General features: G+C 41.4%; 2 protein-coding genes across 2 annotated transcripts; both read right to left on the bottom strand.

Moving 5' to 3' along the window:
- Nucleotides 1-1,350: 1,350 nt before the first annotated feature.
- LOC309527575 (vomeronasal type-2 receptor 26-like) lies at nt 1,351-11,415 on the bottom strand (the record flags this gene model as incomplete). Its single annotated transcript, XM_082214400.1, has 6 exons — nt 1,351-2,249; nt 3,323-3,449; nt 7,389-7,619; nt 7,752-8,540; nt 10,253-10,544; nt 11,207-11,415. The coding sequence occupies 6 exons, from the start codon at nt 11,413-11,415 to the stop codon at nt 1,351-1,353; spliced, it is 2,547 nt and encodes an 848-aa protein (XP_082070526.1).
- Nucleotides 11,416-14,822: 3,407 nt separating this feature from the next.
- Nucleotides 14,823-23,026, bottom strand: LOC309527574 (vomeronasal type-2 receptor 26-like; the record flags this gene model as incomplete). Its single annotated transcript, XM_082214399.1, has 6 exons — nt 14,823-16,004; nt 17,955-18,081; nt 18,722-18,952; nt 19,913-20,701; nt 21,913-22,204; nt 22,818-23,026. The coding sequence occupies 6 exons, from the start codon at nt 23,024-23,026 to the stop codon at nt 15,106-15,108; spliced, it is 2,547 nt and encodes an 848-aa protein (XP_082070525.1). The 3' UTR covers nt 14,823-15,105.
- Between the last annotated feature and the right edge of the window lie 435 nt (nt 23,027-23,461).

Here is a 23,461-nt window from a genome sequence, read left to right as displayed (position 1 = left end):
CTTCAAGAATTAGAGTCTGAAATACAGGGAAGAAATCTGAAGGAACCAGCATGAGAGATCAGTATAAATTGTCACATGCAAAGCAGCAAAGGTATTTCCAGAGAGACGGATTATGCCCAGGTGCAGCTATTTCTGAAGAGCAGACGATCGCTTGATTTAAATACACTTGGTGCTATACTTTGAAATTGTTAGCATTGAAAATCAAGCATCATTTGTGATATTAAATTCTTGGCAAAGAAATGAGAAAATGCCTACATGAGGCCATTATCACATGCATACCGATATTCTCTAGATGAAACAAAACTTTAGCCAAGTTCTCTTTATGTCCAAGTCTAACAATTTAATTTTCCTGAGACCACTCATCTCCTTTCTTACTATCTAAAAACAATGTCCATGTCCATGTCCGGTCCAAAACCAAAACTTTAGTCATGTCCTTCCATGTTCTGTGTTTTTCCTAGCCTTGCATTTTTGATCCTCATCAAGAGCCTTCTGCCAAAACCATCTCACTTCTCATAAACTATTTGTAAATGTGTATCAACTTTGTAGATACCGGCTGAGACCCTACCTGCCCGCAGAACGTCTCCCCAGAGTGGTGCAGGCCCTGGTTGTCTCCCACTTGGACTACTACATTGTACTTTACGTGGGGCTACCCTTGAAGGAGATTCAGTGACTACAACCAATCCACAATGTGGCAGGTAGACTGGTTGATTGGGAGTCGCCGCCCAAACCGTGTAACATTAGTCCTAAAGGATCTTCACAGGCTCCCAGTACGTTTCTGAGAATGCTCCCAGTACGTTTCTGGACACAGAGATTTAGCTCCGAGGGCCTTCTGGTGGTTCCCTCACTGCGAGAAGTGAGGTTACAGGGAAGCAAGCAGAGTGCCTTCTCAGTTGTGGCACATTCACTGTGGAACACCCCGCCCCATGTCAACGAGATAAAGAATTACATAACTTTTAGAAGGCATCTGAAAGCAACTCTGTATCAAGAAGTTTCATGTTTTATTATGTTTCAATATGTACTGTAAGCCTCCCAGAGTGGTTGGAGAAATAAATTTATTATTATTATTATTATTATTATTATTATTATTATTATTAGAAATAGTAGTGATATTAGTTGTATCAGAATCCCATACAACTTTTAAAGATATCCCTATGTACCCAGTTCAGTATCATTTTCTTCTAATTTAGCTAAGTACATTTTGTACTTTAGTAATTCAGTTTGAAACTTCTTAAGCAGCTTATGAAATCCTGCTATGGATCATGAACAGTTTTACTCCAATTGAGATTGTGGCTGGGACTTCCAACTGTTCAATTTTATGATATCCCTAGAACTAAGGATCAAATGTCATGTTTAGTTTTTTGTTGTCAGGTGCTCCTTTGTGTTCAAATCAGGCCTCAATATAATAATGTAGCATTTGGGGATGAAAATGCATCCCAGGAGCCCAGCACTGGAGGCCAAGATGGAGAAGATCTGAACGGCTACCATGAATTTTCCCTTTGTGCTCAGGTAGGTGGGCACAAAGGACACCCAAACACTGCAGAAGACCAGCATGCTGAAAGTGATCAGCTTGGCTTCATTGAAGGCCCCAGGCAGATTCCTGGCTAGGAAAGCCACTGTGAAGCAGATGGCAGCCAGGAAGCCCATGTAGCCAAGGGAACTGTATAACATGGCAACAGATCCTTCGTTGCATTGGACAATGATCTCTCCAAGCTGGGAGCTCAGGTCAAAATCTGGGAATGGAGGAGAGATCCCCAGCCAGATGGTGCAGATGAGAACTTGCACGCTGGAGCAGGAAATGACAATGGAGTGGGCCAAACTCTTCCCCAGCCATCTCCTCACCTTGTTCCCTGGCTTAGTGGCCAGGAAGGCCAGGACTACAGTGATGGTTTTTGCCAAGACAGAAGAGACAGCAGCTGAGAAGATGATGCAGAAGGCTGTTTGGCGGAGAAGGCAGGTCACTTTCCTTGGCCTCCCAATGAAGAGGAAGGAGGACAAAAAGGAGAGCAGTAGAGAGATGAGGAGGATGTAGGAGAGGTCTCTGTTGTTGGCTTTGACTATTGGAGTTTCTTTGTATTTAGTGAAGATTCCTAACACAAAGCTGGTGGTTAAGGATAAGGAGAGAGCAAGGGAAGCCAGGAGGCTCCCCAAACTTTCTTCATAGGACAGGAAGGTAAATATTTTGGGGACACATTGATGTCTATCCTCATTTGGATGCTGATCTTCTGGACATCTGGTGCATTCATTAGCATCTGCAGAGAGGAAAACACCCTTCAGTATCCTAACATCAGTCACACACCTGAAATTTGCTGACAGCACTATTGCATTTGGTGATTTCTCAGAAGGAAAAACTATGGAGAAACCTAGTCTGAATAGAGACAATGGATTCATATCTCATTACACATGCTAAACTATTTTTGGTCACCTGCATACTCTCCCTTGCTTTTTTCCTGTATGACTAATTGCAGTCGTTATCAGTCTTCAGCAGGTTTACCCATTGAGCTAATCAGCCATGCCCTAGTACCCTTCTGAGAAATACCCCACCCCACCCTCCCACTATATATAAGGGTCTGGTGACTTCTGTTTCAGAATATCTGAAGAAGTGTGCATGCACACCAAAGCTCAGGCCTAGAACAAACTTAGTTGGTCTCTAAGGTGCTAATATTTTATTTTGTTTTGTTTTATTTCCAGTGCTATTTTCTAGAAAAAGAGGTGCCTGTCAGCGAATGGTCTGAATCAGAGGATTGGGGAATGCATTCTCAGGCAGATCAGCTCCTCTCTGAAGAGGGAGAGACACAAACACTGCACAGATTAGAACAGAGTTACCTAGCTACGAGATAATGGAAAGAGAACAGAAGGGAGGGAACAGCGAGCAAGGATGTCATAGGAGAGTGTGGGGGAGCCCCCCCCACAAACTAAGAAGTCCATACGTATTAGAGAACAAAGGATGCGGAGAGGAGAAGGAACTTCTTGTTGGTGCCAGGATGTCATGGGGGGGTAGAAGGGGGAGGATTTAAAGTAGCCAACTGCTCTCCTTGTGGAGTGATGTGGATCTTTGCTTGCAACCAGATGACGGAATAAAAAGAGTATAAATTATAAACTTCTCATTTATTCTTATTTGTGAAGTTACCAAAGGGAGGGGAGGACTGTCCACACCTGACAGTGCTGAAACTCACCATGAATGTCTCTATTGTTTTCTGAGAATGCCAATGGTCTCCACCTGACAGATGATGGAACTAGCCATTACTAACATCATGTTTGCAGTGGCTCAAATATTTGCCCCATCCTCCCATAAAAGGACACTTTCTCCAAGTTCCTCTCCTACCTTCCTGAGTGGAGATGGTCCCTTCAGAGCAGGGAGAACAATCATAGCAGCAGGGTGGCTTCCCTTCCTGAACTTTTCTGGCATATCCAGGGAGACAGCTTTCTGTGCATCTTGATTGAGGCACGGTCTAGGCATGAAGAGAAAACTGAGCACTAAGGAGAAAGTGAAAGGTGTATTTATGCCTTGGGACACAGATAATAGAATTTTGGAAGGATCCCGGAGAGGAGATATTTGCTTCCAATAACCTCAGGTCACCCCAGACCATATTTTGGGCAGTTACTTTTTTCTTTGATTTTTTTGCAGAGCTGCATGACAAAGAAACCTTTTAGGTTCTTCTGATCCCCCCGCCTTTAACACTGAAATGGAATTGTTTGCAATTATATTAGCCAATAGACTAAAAAAACATACTAAATGACTATATACATCAAGATCAAGCAGGGTTTTTACCAGGTAGACAAATGAAGGAGAATATAATAGAATACCTGGAGGCTAAAAATGAAAGGAAAGCGGCAATGATGTTTATAAATGCTGGAAAAGCCTTCGATAATATTTCTTGGAAATTTCTGACAAAGTTTTTAGAACAAATTAGATGTGATTCTAAATTTTTAAAAGGAATATCAGCAATTTATTCAGAACAAAAAGCAGAATTAATTATAAATCAGGTGATAACGGACGATTGTAAGATTCAAAAAGGAACAAGACAAGGATGCCCACTATCACCATTACTATTCATCCTGGTACTGGAAGTACTTGCCAGAAATATAAGAGCAGACAAAGAGATTATAGGTGTAAAAACTGGGAAAAGTGAGTTCAAGTTAAAAGCATATGCAGATGATTTAGTGGTAACAGTGGAAGAACCCAAAACGTCACTCCCTAAAGTAATAGAAAAGATTCAGAAATTTGAGGAAGTTACAGGATTCAAGTTAAATAGGAATAAAACTAAATTATTAGTTAAAAACATGAAGGAAGAAGAAAGAACCGAATTAGAACAAAACATTGAGATTGAAGTCCATTAAAAAGTTAAATATTTAGGGATTTGGTTAACATCAAGAAATATAAACCTATTTAAAAATAACTATGAAAAAATTTGGCTTGAGGTAAAAAGAAATGTAGAAATATGGAGCAGAATGAATCTCTCAATGTTAGGAAAAATATCAGCGATTAAAATGAATGTGTTGCCAAAAATGCTATTTCTTCTTCTTCTTCTTCTTCTTCTTTTTGACTAGAATATCACTTTATTATTGGGCATAAGGGTTTAGCCAAGAATGGTACAAAGGTTTATTTCTTAAATGTCTGGTTGTGGAGATAACTATTGAAATCCCAACAAACTACAACAAAAAGTGTATATATGCTGCTAGACACCAGCTTTCTTAAATCTTACTTGATATTTCCAGACAAATTGCACTAGGATGGCTAGAGCTATTAATAATGGGAAACAACCCAACATAATATTATACATCTACCTATTCTGTAGCACTTCCAAAGTTGCAGTCCAAGGTAACCTGAATGTGATAATGCTCTGCAAGTACAGTGGCAGAAAGGACTCGTTACCCTTATACAAAATGATTTTCCAGCAGAGTAGACCTTGGAGCAAATCCCAGGGCAGATATAATCTGGAAGCCTATATTTAAAACAGAAAAGTGCTGTAACTTGCCCAGTAACCAAATATCTCCTTTCTGTCGGGGAGCCTTATTCTTAAAGTAGCAGAGCCAAGGAAGTCAAGGCTGTCACCCTTGTGGAATCGCTGTTTCTCCTTGTGGACAATTCATTGCCTGTGGATCGGAAGATAAATGTGCATATATATATGAGATGCATTCAAGCACTTATTCCCATAAATTGACTGGACACACAGAATCTGTCATCAATGTGGCTTTTAACCCTTCATCTCCTCAGCTCACCACAGCCACCCTGGATGGCAAACTGCAAATGCTATTTCTTTTTCAATCAATATCAGTCATCCTGAAAGATGAATGCTTTAAAAAATGGCAGAAAGAGATTTTAAGATTTATCGGGGGGGGGGGGCAAAAGGCCAAGGATAAAACATAAAATACTTACAGATGTAAAAGATAGAGGCGGGTTTGCCCTCCCAGACCTTAAATTGTATTACGAATCTGTTTGTTTGGTGTGGAGCAGGGACTGGATGAGATTGGAAAAGCAAGAGGCACTAGAACTAGAAGGACATGACAACAGATTTGGCATGCATACTTATGATACGGGAAAGGGAAGATTCATTGAAGTTTTTGCAACCATATAATCAGGAAATCATTAATGAGAGTATGGGAGAGATACAAAGGCTTATGGGAACAAAAGACCCCGTGGTGGCTCTCACCACATAAAGCATTACTTGGAAAGAAAGGAAAATGGCTCACATATGTTGACTTATTAAAGGACCATGATGGAAAATGGAAATTAAGAGATCTCATCATAGATCAAAGTTCATTTTCAGAGTTAGTTGCATTATCGACTATTATATGAAACATAAGGAAGACAGCAAGAAAGGATTCAGCTATACAAGATCTAGGTTTCAAATAGAAGTGATCGAAGGGAAAGTGAAACTATTGAAGGCCGCATACAGCATACTGGTAGAATGGGAGATGAAAGACAAAGAGGTAAAATTAGTCACGATCAAATGGGCACAAGATATAGGTCATAACAGCATGATGGAAGATTGGGAAAGGTAATGGGGGAAAAAATCCCCTTCATGGATCACTGCTTTGCCGTGGCGAAGGGGCTTGAATAACTCAGAGAAGCTATGAGCTATGCCGTGCAGGGCCACTCAAGATGGACAGGTCATAGTGGAGAGTTTTGACCAAATGTGATCCACCTGGAGCAGGAACTGGCAATCCACTCCAGTATCCCTGCCAAGAAAACCCCATGGACAAAGACAACAGGCATATAAAAGTTATGACGCTGGAAAATGAGCCCCTCAGGTCGGAAGGCGTTCAACATGCTACTGAGGAAGAGTGGAGGACAAGTACAAGTAGATCCAGAGCTGATGAAGCGGCTGGGCCAAAGCCGAAAGGACACTCAGTTGCGGATATGCCTGGAAGCGAAAGGAAAGTCCAAGGCTGTAAAGAAAAATATTGCATAGGAACCTGGAATGTAAGAACCATGAACCTTGGTAAGTTGGATGTGGTCAAAAATGAGATGGCAAGAATAAATATTGACATCCTGGGCACAAGTGAACTAAAATGGACGGGAATGGGCAAATTCAGTTCGAATGACCATCATATCTACTACTGTGGGCAAGAAACCCGTAAAAGAAATGGAGTGGCCCTCATAGTCAACAAAAGAGTGGCAAAAGCTGTACTGGGATGCAATCTCAAAAATGATAGAATGATCTCGATACGAATCCAAGGCAGACCTTTTAACATCACAGTAATCCAAGTTTATGCACCTAAACAACAAATGGAAAATTGATTTCAAATTTACAGATTGTTCTTTGCTGAAAGAAAATTATATGAAGATGATGTATAGATGGTATATGACTACAATGCAGTTAGGAAAACTGTATAAAACTAGCTCAAATATGTGTTGGAAGTGTAAGGAAAAGGAGGGGACATTTTACCATATGTGGTGGGATTGTAATGAAATTTTAAAAAATTGAAATGATATACAATTAATTGAAGAAAATGTTCTATCTAACATTTGTTAAGAAACCTGAAGCATTTCTGTTAGGGATTGTAGGAAAAGATCTGCCAAGGAAGTTGAAAAATATCTTCATGTATGCGACAACAGTGGCGAGAGTCTTAATAGCACAAGGATGGAAGAACGAGGAAACCCCGACTAAAGAACTATGGCAAGAGAAACTGATGGACTATGCAGAACTGGCAAAATTGACACATAAACTACAGGACAAGGATAACTGTGACTTTAAAGATGAATGGGAAACTTTTACAAAGTATTTAAAGAAGCAACAAAGCGAACTGGACTCCTTGGCAGGCTTTGAATGCTTCAAGAAAGCATCCACAAGATTGCAGTCAAAGCCTCATATGTACTGTTCAAAATGTTATTAGAGCATAGCAGATGTCATAGTTAATAAAATGACAGATCCAATTTTTCCTACCTTCTTAAATCGCTTGGGCCACACAATTGCTTCTGGGTTAATGGTGAACTTCAGATTTGAGGACTTTAGTCTCTCTATTCTCCCAATTTTCACTCTATCATGAGAGTTATTAGGAAACAGCACCCAATTCACGATATCAAAGTCAACGGCCAGTGCTCCATTCTCATCCAAGTACTGTCCATCAGTTGAAGTATTAGAGTAGAACTGGACTTCTTTCAAGAAATGATGAAACTAGAATGACGGGGGGAAATCCAGGAATGAGTAAGCAGGGCTGAATTATGTAACATGGTTTCATGTTCTCCCTACATCCGAATCTTCTCTGTATCTCTCGCCTGGATTCATCTGACCATGCTAGATTATTACCTGCCATGGCTGTAGCTTTTGAAGATCCAAACTGCCTCCATCCACAATCGACATCCTCTTTGACCTGGATGAATATGCAGCATTGAAGGCCTGAGCCACAGTTTGGATACTCAGGTAATTCACATAGCTGTCTTGGGACTGGATTCTTTCAATCTCTTCCTGGGGCAGCATCTTCACATTATCCTTCTCTCTGCATTTAGTCATACCCCTCACAGACAAGGCATGCTTGGAATAAGAACAATCAAATGCTTCTTCTGAATACGATTGACTAGCCAAGGACATTGGCCCATAATAGTCCTTCTTCATCCTTTTTTTGGTTTTCATTACAAAGGACAAAGAGCCATGGGCATACCGGAAGCAGTCAATATCATGTAACCAAATTTTGTTATGAAAAACTGTGGTTATCCAGACTTTCCCCCCAGTTTGTATCCTTTCAAGTAAGGACTCAACCTCTATGATTATGAAAAGTCCACTTTGAGAGTCTGCAAAGTAAACAAATACATTGACTTGTCTCCACAGGGCAGGTGCTTCGTGGGGTATCCATAGCCAAGTTTCTCGTTGTACTCTTTGTGTGAAGGCAACACAAATTTCCTTTTTGTTCATTAGAGGTGTCAAGGTACTCAGGAAGCTTTCCCCATTGTCATTGTCTGGAGCAAAGAGGCCGACCCACGTCCACCTGAAATGCAGGAGGAGTTGGACCATCCCTTGGTACTGCGTTTCTTGGTTTGGTGTCATGCGGTAGACAAAAGGGGACTGGAATTTATCAGTAAGAGCAAAGCCATAACTGAGCTGGTAAAAAGAGAGAGAATTGTGGCTTGTATTTCAGGATTAAGACTGGATACTTCTATGTGAAAGATGCTGACAGATTTATTCAAACATCACTGTTTTTTTGGAATTTAAACAACATTTTTTAAAAGTTCAAGCAATTCTTATACCGATTAATGGCAAAATTCTCTACGAAGTTAAGAAAGAGTCAATAAAAAAATGATCAGGAAGGTAAAACTCAATAATCAAACTTCAATTAAAATGCCTGCTGCAAGCAAAGAAAAGAAAAGTTTTCTGTAGGCTTTAGAGTCAGTAGGATGGTCAAATGGGCCTAAGAATTTGGATCTAATATCCCTATGGGAGCATGAGAAGGATTGTGGAAGGAAGATCTTGTCAGTATTTGAAAAGGAACAAGTTCCGACCTTCTTTGCCTGGTCCTCAGACCCTAGTCAGCACAAAGAGTCCTTGAGAAAGAGTACTTTGCAGAATGCTGCTTTTATTCTTAAAAGAAGTCTCCTCCAACCATGACTAACAGCTTTATACATACACCAAACTCAGCCAACTTTCTGCCATTCAAGCAACCCTCCACCACACACAATCAATGACCACTCTATATATACAGATATTTGTAGGTGAAAGGTTCATGAGTCATGCAGGCTTTGCCGATTCATTGTAGGCCGCTGACTCATGCTGACTTTGGTATTAAAGAAACAGCGGCTAATTTTAAGCTGTGACAGATCTGAGGTTTACTGCATGCTGTACCTTGAAAGAAAATTTTATGAAAATGCTCTATCGCTGGTATTTAACTGTTAATAGCCAGAAACTGGAAGACTCAATCCCGACCAACTGGAGACTCAATCCCGACCAAACTGGAGTGGCAAGAGAAATGGCTGGAGGATGCAGAGTTGGCACGAATGACGGGGAAACTAAGAGACCACATGGAACAAACATTTAGGAGAGAATGGAACTTGTATAGAAAATATCTCAGTGAGCACCGTAAAAATATGAATTCACTGGTAGGTCTGCAGTGACTGCTGCAGAAATGTAGAAAATCATAGAAAAACAAAATAATGGAGATTCATTTGGAATGATTAAAAAAAAAAGTGTGACACGTTAAAAGCATTTAGGATCCGCAATGGGCTGATGGTAAGTCGTTATAAAAGTTAATTATAATGAAAGAAGCTAATCATGTGGGGATATGCATTTTTCTTTTTCTGAATGTACGCTTTTTTGGAATTCAAAAGAGCATTTGCAGAAAGAAAGAAAGAAAGAAAGAAAGAAAGAAAGAAAGAAAGAAAGAAAGAAAGATAGTAGGAAATGGGCCTGTCTGTCCTCAACTGCAAGGGAGTTCCATAACCTTTCATCCCCTCCAACATCTGGGAGAAGAAAAGGCTAAGGAGTAAACCCTGCACAAATCCTAAGTCAGCTGAGTGGTGCTTTGTTTGCCTCCTTCCAGCAACTCCTGCAGCCAAGCTCCTGCCAAATGCATTGCTCTGTTTTCCTTTGGAGCACAGCAGTGAGACTGAGAGGGAGGTCTTGTCGTCCGAACCCACTGCCTAGGCTTGTGCACTGTGGACATCACTTTGATAGTGCTAACACAGCGGTTTGACTTCATCCCAGAGACACACTCCATTGTCTTTCAAGACAGACAGATGCCAACAACAACAACAACAACAACAATCATGTGGCTAATGTTGCCAGATGTGTTTCACTTTTCACTTGGACCCATTGATTACCTGTGGGATCTTGTAGATGCCCAATATGCTTGCAAGGTGTGTGGAGATGTCAAATTCACTCTTTTCAAGAACAGCTAGCAGCCTTTTCTGCTTTCCACAGTTGTAGTTTGGAATATTGATTTTCCCACCAGCAAGCAGGTCTGTTATGGAGTCAGAAGTCAGTCTTCCCTCAGAATAGCTATCATAGATGCTGTAGCCGAGGGTGATGTTGGATAAGATCCTGGGGTTGTGATTAATATCCCGAACAGCAAAGGAGAAGGAAATAACATGGGAGTTTTTCTTATCTACCCAGCTGGGAAAAAGTGTGTCACACAGTCAGCCTCAATTCAGTGAAAATGAAAGTCACATTCTTTTTCGTATAAAAGCAGCTAGGAAAATAGGTGAGGAAGTAGAGCAAAGAGAGACATAGGTCTACCTGTACCTGTGTCTGTAGTATCTTTGCAAGGGAGGAGTGTGGAGGGAAGACCAGAACACAAATCAGCCTCATTTCTGGTGACCTACCAAAAGTCCCTTGAGCCAAAATGACCCCCAGGCTGCATTGCAAATGACAAAGCACAGTTGACAATTATCATTTGCAGTTGCATAGATTTTGTTGCGCATGGGGGAAAGAAATGTGTTCACATTTTATTTACTATAGAAAACTTGCAACTGAAACACATTCCAAAGCACTTCCAACCCTTTAGAAAGCAAGTTATGCTTTGGAGAACAGTACATGCCAAAACTCCTACTAATTACTTAAAACATATTATAAGATGTGTTGCAACATGGCTTTTCACCATTAAGAGTAATAATAATTTCTGGTTGGGTTTTCCTAGCCACCATCTGAACAGAAACATAGAACTCTTTAAATAAATGAAATGAAATGAAAAATTTCAAGGGTATCAGAAAACAAGTGTATCACGTGAAATGGAGACTACGTAGGAAGCAGAAATATATCAATGCATCATTACTTACGAGTCAAGTATGCTGACAGGGATGCTGGAAAAGGTGAAAGGAAATTGAGCATTAAAGAATCCTGAAAATGTGACCCCACTAATGAGGTGGTCTTCTAGCCGGTAAAAATTTGCAGCTAATTTTTGCTCCTTGATTTGATTCAGTGGGCATTTTGTCCTCTGCTGCATCCCACTGGTTGCAAGAGGCAGCAACACAAGCAGTGTTATCATTCTGAGTCTACCTGCTACACTTTCCTTGTAGCTGTTCCACCCAACACTAGCTGCTGGTCTTAATAAGCCCCAAATTCATGCAAATCAGAGATTGCAGTAAATTGACAAATGTACGTTCTCACTTCACCTGCTCTATATCTTGCCCCCCTAGATTTTGTGACACAATATATATCTTATAGATCCAACTTTTCTGGCACAGTGGAATAAAAAACTTCCTGCTGCCCTTAATTGCGATATTTACCTTATTTGTCCCAAAGGCAATATTCAAGTGGTGGGGTGGGGGCTACTTGGACTCAGGAAAGAATAAAAATAGCTCACTGTGATTCTGATGATTGCAAAGGGAAGAAAGATCTCCCCTGAAACTTGATGGGAGCAGGTGCAGAGCCGAAGAAAACATGTTTACTCAATAGGCTGCCACAGATCATCAAGGTGACTTTGGCAAAACATGACTGAGATCAGAAGAGCCCTGAGGTTGCAGCAGGCCAAAGGCCCACAAAGTCCAGCATCCTGTTCTCACAATGGCCAACCACTTGACGCAAAGGGAAGGCCACAAGCTGGAGATGAGAGCAGAACTTTCCCCACATGCCATTTTCCTACCTCCAAAGGAGGAGTGATAACCAATGGCTTCAAGTTGCAGGAAACAAGATTCCAACTAGACATACGGATAAACTTTCTGACAGTAAAAATAAACTTTCTGACAGTAAAAACAGTGGAACGTCTCCCTCTGGAGGTTGTGTGCTCTCCTTCCCTGGAGGTTTTTAAGCAAATGTTGGACCTATACAATGAATTCAAAAAACCAACAAAAGTACTGAAACTCTCAGTAAAAGACCCAGAGAGAGTGCATTGCAGCATCCCAATCTTGAATTCAAGTGTGTGCCCATTTGAGTAAATCCAGTTGTTGTCATGGAAGCCCTTAATTCCTAATTGGGCCCAATGGCAAGTTCTGCATGGGTATGGTCCTCCAAAACTATGCCAGAGACCACCTGTGCCAGCTCAGTCAGTGGTGCCTCTGGGCATGGTTCATACACCATCAACATCCCCTAGTTGTCTCTCCAGCCCAAGAAATACATTCCAAGAGCTAGAGATATTGTTGGAAAGGAAATAATGCTTCTATGGACAATTGCAGCAGGGCAATTGTCCATTGAAGATCCCAGGGCTGTTCAAAACATAAAAATCCAAAAGGGGAGTTAAAAATCAAGCGTGCTGAGTTCCACCCAACATTATGGGTGCCCAGTGCGTGCTTGTGACGCCACCTGTGCTTGTGACAACACTCCTCATCGCTGCAGCAAGAGGGTCCAACATATCCAATGGAGGACCACACTGAACTGCCCACCATTCTTCCTCCTTTGTGCTGAATGGGTTTTCATCAGGTGTGAACATGCCATGTCTTGTTTTTGTTTATCTGACCCAGTAACTTGGAATTGGATCCATTTCACGTTCTTTGGATACATGACCACCTATTGTAAATATTCATACCTTTACCACTTTTTACTTTTTTTTTTAAAAAAAAAACTTTTACCACATACCTTTTTAAGGGGAGGAGAGAGCCATTTTCTCTCCCCTTCTCTTATTGCTGTTTGACTCTGCATTAAAGTGCTTGTTCTGCTGCTGACCACTAGGTGCCATTTCTTTAATCTGGGCATTGGGCGTCCCTTTTGGACCCCATCCATTAACCCCTGTGCTGCTGGATGTGGCAGGTGGGCCAAGCCAGCAATAATGGGAGCTCTCTGTTAAGATGGCATTCTCAACTCTGCCCCTTCTATCACTATTAGACTCTCAGGGCCTACTTTGCTTTACCCAAGCTTCTAGTTAAACCAGAGCCTGGTACAAAATGATGACTATGGGGAGGGGCACCATAGAATATCAGATGAGCCCTGCACCTATGTTGGGATGAATGAGGCTAATGTAGTCCAGCATCCTGTTTTCACATCAGCCAAACAGATACCCTAAGGATGCCTAGAGCAGATTTCTGCAATGCGTAATTCCAATGCGTTATTCAGAACTAAGGCCCAGGATTCCTCTGAGCACAGGCCCACATGAGAAATTTATTCTTAGCACCAGAATATGGATTTATATTGTGCCACATAAAATTACTCTTCTAATCCCCCTCAATTTCTTTTACCTGACGCAACCTCATTGAGGGGTGGGGTGGAGAAGGCCTTGTTTGTTGTTTGTTGTGCAGGATTTTAATATAGGGTCACCCCTTCTGATGGTTTAGGATTAATCACACTGAGATGTCTGACTGCAGGCAGCAATCATACAGATTCTAGGCGGGTGAGGGGCTTGTCAGTTATTAAGACCATACAGGAAGACATCAGGAACAATATAATAAATGGAGATTTTACTTCAAGGATCAGACTGCGAAATACAGGGGAAAAATCTGAAGGAAACAGCACGAGAGCTCAATATAAACTGACACATGCAAAGCAGCAAAGGCATTTCCAGAGAGACGTATTCTGCCCAGGTGCAGCTATTTCTGAATAGGAGACACCTTTCTATGCTTTCAAATTACTTTTATCAAGAATCATATGTGTTATTAAATTGTTGGCATAGAAATGAGAAAATGCCTACATGAGGCCATTATCACATGCATACCAATATTCTGTAGATGGCACAAAACTTTAGCCAAGTTTTCTTTATGTCCGAGTCTGACAACTTTAATTTTCCTTAGACCACTCATCTCCCTTCTGACTATCTAAAATCAGTGTCCATGTCCATGCCCAGTCCAAAACCAAAACTTCAGTCATATCCTTCCATGTTCTTAGTTTCTCCTAGACTTGCATTTTTGATTCTCATCAAGAGTCATTTGCCCAAACCATCTCTCTTCTCATAAACTTTTTGTAAATGTGTATCATTTTGTTAAGATACTGGCTGAGATCCTACCTCCCTGCAGACTGTTTCCCCTGAGTGGTGCAGGCCCTGGTGACCTCCCGCTTGGACTACTACAATGTGCTTTACATGGAGTTACCCTTGAAGGAGATTCAGTGACTACAACTAATCCACAATGCGGCAGCTAGACTGGTGCCTGGGAGTGGCCACCGAGACAATGTAACATCGATCCTAAAGGGTCTTCACTGGTTCCCAGTACATTTCTGAGCACGATTCAAAGTGTTGGTGCTGACCTTGAAAGCCCTTGACAGCCTCAGCCCTGTATACCTGAAGGAGTGTCTCCACTCCCATCGCTACACCTGGACACTGAGGTTCCCTTCCGAGAACCTTCTGCTGGGTCCCTCATTGCAAGAAGCAAGACTTACAGAGAAAAAAGCAGAAGGCCTTTTCGGTTGTTGCACCCTCTCTGTGGAACACCCCCCCCCGGATGTCAAAGAGATAAAGAACTAAATAACTTTTCTAAAACTCTGTATCAGGAAGTTTAATGTTTGATGCTTATTAAGTCTCAATATGTGCTGTAAGACGCCCAGAGTGGCTGGAGAAATAAATAAAATAGTAGTAGTAGTATCAGATTCCCCTAAGACCTTTATCGATATCCCTTATGTAGCCAGTTTAGCATCATTTTTCTTCTAATTTAGCTAAGTTCATTTTGTACTTTAGCAATTCAGTTTGCAATGTCTTAAGCAGCTTATGAAATCCTGCTATGGGTAATGAGCAGTTTTACTCCAGTTGAGATTGTGGCTGGGACTTCCAGCTGTACAATTTTATGATATCCCTAGAACTAAGGATCAAATGTCATGTTTAGTCTTTTCTTGTCAGGTGCTCCCTCATGTTCAAATCAGGCCTCAATATAATAATGTGGCATTTGGGAATAAAAATGCAGCCCAGAAGCCCAGCACTGGAGGCCAAGATAGAGAAGATCTGCACAGCTACCATGAATTTTCCCTTTGTGCTCAGGTAAGTGGGAACAAAGGACACCCAAACACTGCAGAAGACCAGCATGCTGAAGGTGATCAGCTTGGCTTCATTGAAGGCCCCAGGCAGATTCCTTGCTAAGAAAGCCACTGTGAAGCAGATGGCAGCCAGAAAGCCCATGTATCCAAGAGAACTGTAAAACATGGCAACAGAGCCTTCGTTGCATTGGAGAATGATCTGTCCAAGCTGAGAACTGAGGTCAAACTCTGGGAATGGAGGAGAGATCCCCAGCCAGATGGTGCAGATGAGAACTTGGACACTGGAGCAGGAAATGACAATGGAGTGGGCCAAACTCTTCCCCAGCCATCTCCTCACCTTGTTCCCTGGCTTAGTGGCCAGGAAGGCCAGGACTACAGTGATGGTTTTTGCCAAGACAGAAGAGACAGCAACTGAGAAGATGATGCAGAAGGCTGTTTGTCGGAGAAGGCAGGTCACTTTCCTTGGCCTCCCAATAAAGAGGAAGGAGGACAAAAAGGAGAGCAGTAGAGAGATGAGGAGGATGTAGGAGAGGTCCCTGTTGTTGGCCTTGACTATTGGTGTTTCCTTGTATTTGATGAAGATTGCTAACACAAAACATGTGGCTAAAGATAAGAGGAGGGCAAGGGAAGCCAGGAGGTTCCCCAAACTTTCTTCATAGGACAGGAAGGTTATTTCTTTGGGGACACATTGATCTCGGTCTTCATTTGGATGCTGATCTTCTGGACATTTGGTGCATTCATCAGCATCTGCATAGAGAAAAACACACTTTGGTCATCAGTCACACACCTCAAATTTGCTGACATCACTGTTGCATTTGTTGATTGACAGGTTGGCAACAGCACCCACCTGCTTTTTTCACCTGGGAAATTAAGATCTAGTGCAAAGACCAGAAAAAATTCTGGACCCCTGGATTAAACAACTGTGGTTAAATGGATCAATAGTTTGACTCACTATAAAGGCACTTCTTGTAATATTGAAATACTGAGAAGCAAATGTGTTAAGCTAGAATTATAATTTGTAAAATCACGTATTGCATTAAAATTCTATGATTCCTCTAAGGAACTCGGAGGAGTGTTATTGTGTGGCACTGCCTCCATTTCTGAACTGCTGGGACCTCTCAGAAATAGTCAGGTGGTCTCTATAGCCCTAGTGCTGACTGACTCCATGGCAGGACCAAGAATGTTTAAAGAATGGCAAAAAGTGATATCTAAATTTATCTGGCAGGGGGCAAAACCAAGGATAAAATATAAACTGTTGGTAGACTCCAAAGAGGTGGTTTCTCCTTGCCAGACTCAAAGTTATGTTATGAAGCATCCTTCCTATGCTGGTTTCGGGAATGGATACTGTTAAAAAATACTGATATATTAGCCTTAGAAGGTCATTATAACAGGTATGGGTGACATGCATATTTAAGGTATGGAAAAACCAAAGTACATATGGGATTCCTGAACTACTTGATAAGAAAATCAATCTACAAGGTTTGGGAGAGATATAAAAATTTACTAGAGTGGAGGATACCATGGTGGCTCCCCCCGCTAGAAGCCATATTGGTTAAAAAATTAATATGAGAGGTGATTGGGCAATTTATAAAGAATTGCTAAGTAGAAGATCAATTAAAACTGTAAAAGTTTGAAGACATTAGAGAGCTATTAACAGATTGGTTACAGTATCATCAATTAAATGATGTCTTCAAAAAAGGGTTCTGATACAGAGATGTCAAGGTTTGAAAAATATCTGTTGGAAAATAATGTGAAATTACTTTCAAAAATGTACAAATTACTCTTAGAATGGTTTACTAAAGATGAGGAAGTTAAACCAGTAATGATTCACCGGGCAATGGATTTTGGTTATAACACACAGTTTTCATCATAAGAAAAGCTCTGTAAAGATTATTCAAAGTTTACAGCTTGCGGTTTGTTGAAAGAAAATTACATGAAAATGATGTACCGTTGGTATTTGACACCCATTAAACCTGCAAAAATGTATAGAACCAGCTCGAATCTATGCTAGAAATGTAAAAGGAAAGAGGGTACTTTTTTTTAGAAATGGAACCCATGGGAGGGAAGGAGATCTGAAGGTTTGAAATAATAATAATATAATAATAATTTATACCCCGCCCATCTGTCTGGGTTTCCCCAGCCACTCTGGGTGGCTTCCAGCGGAATATTAAAATACAATGATTCATCAAAAATTAAAACTTCCCTAAACAGGGCTGCTTTCAGATGCCCCTGCAGCGCACCACCCCCAGGACACACGCCACCCCCACCCCCGGCTGCTCTCTGCCCCCGGAGTGGGCTGGGAATCTGCTGAAAGGCCATCAACATGGGATAAAACATCCCCTACCACTCTCTAGAAACAATTTGGATCCATTAAGTGGTGGGGGCGGACCATCTGAATTGGTCCCACCTCCCTGTAGAGGGGAAGGGTCATAGAGAAGTCCAGTTGCATAAGCTCTTTTAATTTTTTTATTTTTGAAATGGCTATGTAAAACAAATAAAAAATTATTTTAAAAAATAAATGAATGCCTCCAGTGTTCTCTTAGAATGGCAACAGTGCTCACCTAACAGATGATGGAAATGAATTCCAGCTGGAAAAAAAAAAAAAGAGCTGGCCATTACTAACGTCTTGGTTGGACTGGCTCGAATATTAGCCCCATCCTCCCATCAAAGGCCATTTTCTCTGAGATCCTCTCCTACCTTCCTGAGTGGACATGGTTCCTTCTGAGCAGGGAGAACAATCATAGCAGCAGGGCGGCTTCCCTTCCTGAACTTTTCTGGAATATCCAGGGAGACAGCTTTCTGTGCATCTTGAACGAGGCACGGTCTAGGCATGAAGAGAAAATTGAGCATGAAGGAGAAAGTGATAGGTGCATTTTTGCTACAATAGTATTGCAAATTACAATACTAGGATAACAGTTAACAACAAACAGGAGCATGGCATAAACCATCATATGAACATCAGCAATGAAACAAGTCCTCCATTTGTTGCCATCACATCTTCTACCGGGTTGACCACTTCTGAGACTGACTGATGTTTTGCTCCAAAGACTAAATGGAATCCTTGGTGTTGCTTCTAAAGACTGCACCTAGTGCAGAATTCCGTGCCCAGTTTCTCTATGCCCAAACAGAAGTGGAATACCTTACTATACTCCAGCCTTACCCAATCTGGTGCCCCTCAAATATCTTTGCACAATACTGGCTGGCGTGCATGGGAGTTGTAGTCCACAATATTTAGTGGGCACCAGGTTGGGAAAATGTGTTCTGCTCTGCTATGGAGATTCTCCTATTTACTTTGAAATTATATACATGTTTACTCAAGAGCAGGTTCCTCTAAACTCATTGGGACTTAGCTCCAAGGACACATCCACAAGATTGCAGTCAAAGCCTCATATGTTTTATTCAAAATGTTATTAGAGCATAGCAGATGTCATAGTTAATAAAATGACAGATCCAATTTTTCCTACCTTCTTAAATCGCTTGGGCCACACAATTGCTTCTGGGTTGATGGTGAACTTCAGATTTGAGGACTTTAGTCTCTCTATTCTCCCAATTTTCACTCTATCATGAGAGTAATTAGGAAACAGCACCCAATTCACGATATCAAAGTCAACGGCCAGTGCTCCATTCTCATCCAAGTACTGTCCATCAGCTGAAGTATTAGAGAAGAACTGGACTTCTTTCAAGAAACGATGAAGCTAGAGTGACAGGGGGAAATCCAGGAATGAGTAAGCAGGGCTGCATTATAAACATGGTTTCATGTTCCCTCTGCATGCTAATCTTCCCTAAATAAGAACCACTGTATCTCTCACCTGGAATTATCTAACCATGCTAGATTATTGTTGTTTAGTCGTTTAGTCGTGTCTGACTCTTCGTGACCCCATGGACCAGAGCACGCTAGGTTATTAGACACCCTCAATCTTCTTTTTGGGGTGACAAAAATCAACATTATTACATATATTAGGAAAGGTTGATTTGTAGGGACAGATCAGTCGCTAGACCGAGAGACTCTTAATCTGAGGGTCACGAGTTTGAACTCTATGTTGGGCAAAATATTCCTGCATTGCAGGGCGTTGGACTAGATAACCATCATGGCCCACCCAACTCTACAATTCTATGATTCTAAGATGTTTGGGAAAATGTGTAAAACATGATGAACTTGGCTTTATTAAAGGAAGAACACTAAGTTCAATGAAGGATGAAGTCATCTTTCTGCAGCACAATGAAACTATTTGAAGAAGGCTATTCAGTGGCACACTGATAATCAAAGAATATAAAGCTATATAAGGAATATAAGAATATAAAAGCACAATACATGATAAAAAAGAACACACACACCCCACAAACCAATAGCAACCCTCCCCCAACCCATCACACAAACACATTTAAAATGGGTTATAAGATGTTATTCAGACAAGGGCCAAGTTGAAGAGTTATATGGAGAGAGGTAGTCCTTGAGGTATTGTGGTCCTGGATGAGAGAAACTCTGATGGATTTCTGCCAGCAGATGAAAACAATATCAAAGGCCTGTCAGTCAATGTAGACAATACTAACCAGTGTTCTGTCACAGTGCAAGACAGACAGTTCCCGATGATCCTTTCATGGTGATTTCAGAGTTGGGACAACAAATTCCACTTTGCAAAAAGAAATGGACATACCTGCCATGGCTGTAGCATTTGAAGTTCCCAACTGCCTCCACCCACAATTGACATCCTCTTTGACCAGGATGAATAGGCAACATTTAAGGCCTGAGCCACAGTTTGGATACTCAGGTAATTCACGTAGCTGTCTTGGGACTGGATCCTTTCAATCTCTTCCTGGGGCAGCATCTTCACATTATCCTTCTCTCTGCATTTGGTCATACCCCTCACAGACAAGGCATGCTTGGAATAGGAACAATCAAATGCTTCTTCTGAATACTGTTGACCAGCCAAGGACATTGGCCCATAATAGTCCTTCTTCATCCTTTTTTTGGTCTTCATTACAAAGGACAAAGAGCCATGGGCATAATGCAAGCAGTCAATATCACATAAGAAAATTTTGTTCTGAAGAACTGTGATTATCCAGACTTTCCCCCCAGTTTGTATCCTTTCAAGTAAGGACTGTACCTCTATGATTATGTAGAGTCCACTTTGAGAGTCTGCAAAGTAAACAAATACATTGACTTGTCTCCACAGGGCAGGTGCTTCATGGGGTATCCATAGCCACGTTTCTCGTAGTACTCTTTGTGTGAAGGCAACACAAATTTCCCTTTTGTTCATCAGAGGTGTCAAGGTACTCAAGAACCTTTCACCACTGTCATTGTCTGGAGCAAAGAGGCCGACCCACGTCCACCTGAAATGCAGGAGGAGTTGGACCATCCCTTGGTACTGTATTTCTTGGTTTGGGGCCATTTGGTAGACAAAAGGGGACTGGAATTTATCAGTAAGAACAAAGCCATTACTGAGCTGGTGAAAAAAGGGAAAAAGAATGATGGCTTGTGTTTCAGGATTAAGCTGGATACTTCTATGTGCACGATGTTGACAGATTTAGTGTAAACCTCAAATTTCTTTGGAGGTAAAAAAAAAGTTAAGCATTTTTTAATACCGATTAATTGCAAAATTTTCTATGAAATTAAGAAACATTCAATAAAAAACAATCAAGAAGGTAAAGCACTATTATGTACTAAGCTTGGATCCTAGAACAATAGGCAGGTAGGATCCTAGAATGCAAGAACTGATTTTCTTGCAGGAGCAGCCCAATCAGGCTCCAGGAGGGAAGCAGAATCAGCCAATCAGACCGGACTCATTGTGTAAATAATGTATATAGAAGCCTGAGGTTTAGGGGGCAATTCAATCACTGTTTTACATGCTGCAATAAAGAGCATAAAATCACTACAGGACTCCAAGTATATTTCAAGCACAATAATCAAACTTAAATTAAAATGTCTGCTGAAAGAAAATTCAAGTTTTGAGTAGGCCATAGAAAGACAGTAGGAAAGGGGCCTGTCTGTCCTCAACTGCAAGGGAGTTCCATAACCCTGGATACCCTCCAACATCTGGGATAAGAAAAGGCTAAAGAGTGAACCCACTTAAAAATATTAAGCAATTCTTATACCGATTTATGGCAAAATTCTCTATGCAGTTAAGAAAGATTCAAAAGAATAATAATCAATAAGGTAAAGCACTCTAACCAAATTTAATTAAAATGTCTGCTGAAAGAAAAATGTTGAGTAGGCCCTAGAAAGAAAGAAAGGAGGAAAGGGGCCTGTCCTCAACTGCAAGGGAGTTCCATCACCCTTCATACCATCCAAAATCTGGGAGGAGAAAAGGCTAAAGAGTGAACCCAACACAAATCCCTGAAGTCAGCTGAGTGCTGCTTTGTTTGCCTCCTTCCAGCAACTCCTGCAGCCAAGCTTGTGCCAACTGTATTGCTCTGCTTTCCTTTGGACCACAGCAGTGAGAGGGAGGTCTTGTCATCTGGGCAGCCCTGGACCTCCGTACCCACTGCTTAGGCTTGCGCACCGTGGAGGTCACTTAGATACTGCTAACAGAGTGGTTTGACTTATTCCAGAGGCTCACTCCATTGTCTTTCAAGACAGACAGATGCCAACAATAACAAAAACAACAACCATGTGGCTAATGTTGCCAGGTGTGTTTCACTTGGGCCAATAGATTACCTGTGGGATCTTGTAGATTCCTAACATGTTTGCAGTGTGTGTGGAGATGTCAAGTTCACTCTTTTCAAGAACAGCTAGTAGCCTTTTCTGCTTCCCACAGCTGTAGTTTGGAATATTGATTTTCCCACCAGCAAGCAGGTCTGTCATGGAGTCAGAAGTCAGTCTTCCCTTAGAATAGGTATCATAGATGCTGTAGCCCAGGGTGATGTTGGGCAAGATGCTGGGGTTGTGATTAATATCCCGAAGAGCAAGGGAGAAGGAAATAACGTGTGAGTTTTTCTTATCCACCCAGCTGCAAAACAGTGTGTCACACAGTCAGCCTCAATTCAGTGAAAATGAACATCACATTATTTTTTGTATTAATCAAAGTAACTAAGAAAAGAGGCTAGGAGGTAGAGCAAAGTGAGACAGAGGTCTACCAGTACCTGTGTCTGCAGTATTTTTGCAAGGGAGGAGCATGGAGGAAAGACCAGAAAACAAATCAGCCTCATTTCTGGTGACCTACCAAAAGTCCCTTGAGCCACATTGACCCCCAGGCTGCATTGCAAGTGACTAAGCACAGTCAACATTTACAATTTGCAGTTGCATGGATTTTGTTGTGCACGAAGAAAAGAATTGTGCTCCCATTTCATTTACTACAGAAAACCTGCAACTCAAAAACAACCCACAACACTTCCAACCCTTTAGAAAACAAGTTATGCTTTGGAGAGCAGTACATGTCAAAACCACTACTAATTCCTTAAAATACATTATACAACACTTTGAAACATGCCTTTTCACCAACTGAACAGACATATAGAACTCTATAAATGAAATGAAATGAAAATTTTCAAAATTATCAAACAGTATCGTGGGAAATGGAGAGCAGGTAGGACGCAGAACAACATCTATGCATCATTACTTACGTCTCAAGTCTGCTGACAGGGGTGCTGGAAAACGTGAAAGGATATTGAATATTAAAGTATCTTGGAGATGCGACTCCACTAATGAGGTGGTCTGCTAGCCGGTAAAAATTTGCAGCCAATATTTGCTCCTTGATTGGATTCAGTGTGCATTTTTCCCTCAGCTGCATCCCATTGGTTGCAAGAGGCAGGAACACAAGCAGTGTTATCATTCTGGGTCTACCTGCTACTCTTTCCTTGTAGTTGTTCCACCCAACACTACCTGCTGTTTATAATAAGCCCCAAAATCTTGCAAATCAGAGATTGCAATGAATTGACAAATACAGGGAGGTGTCCAGCTCTGGGGTCAGAGCTATAGGGTGATGATTCAGAGGTGGAGCATCTATTTTGCACCAAGGTGGTGAGAGGGTGCAATCTCTGCTCCCTGTTCCAGGCAGGGCTGAGGATGTCCCCTTCCTGGAAAGCCAGTCAGTCAAAATTACTGATCTAAAAAGCAGCATCACACAAATGTACCTTCTGACTTCACCTGCTCTGTGTCTTGGCCCCCAGGATTTTGTGGCACAATATATATTTTATACATCCAACCTTCCGGGCACAGTGGAATAAAAATCTTCCTGCTGCCCTTAATTACAATATTTATCTTATTG

The sequence above is a fragment of the Podarcis vaucheri genome (assembly GCF_965113315.1).
Source record: "Podarcis vaucheri genome assembly, chromosome: 2".
NCBI classification, from domain to species: Eukaryota; Metazoa; Chordata; class Lepidosauria; order Squamata; family Lacertidae; genus Podarcis; species Podarcis vaucheri.
The sequence above is the reverse complement of the archived record's forward strand: the minus strand, read 5'-3'. Positions and strand labels throughout refer to the sequence as shown.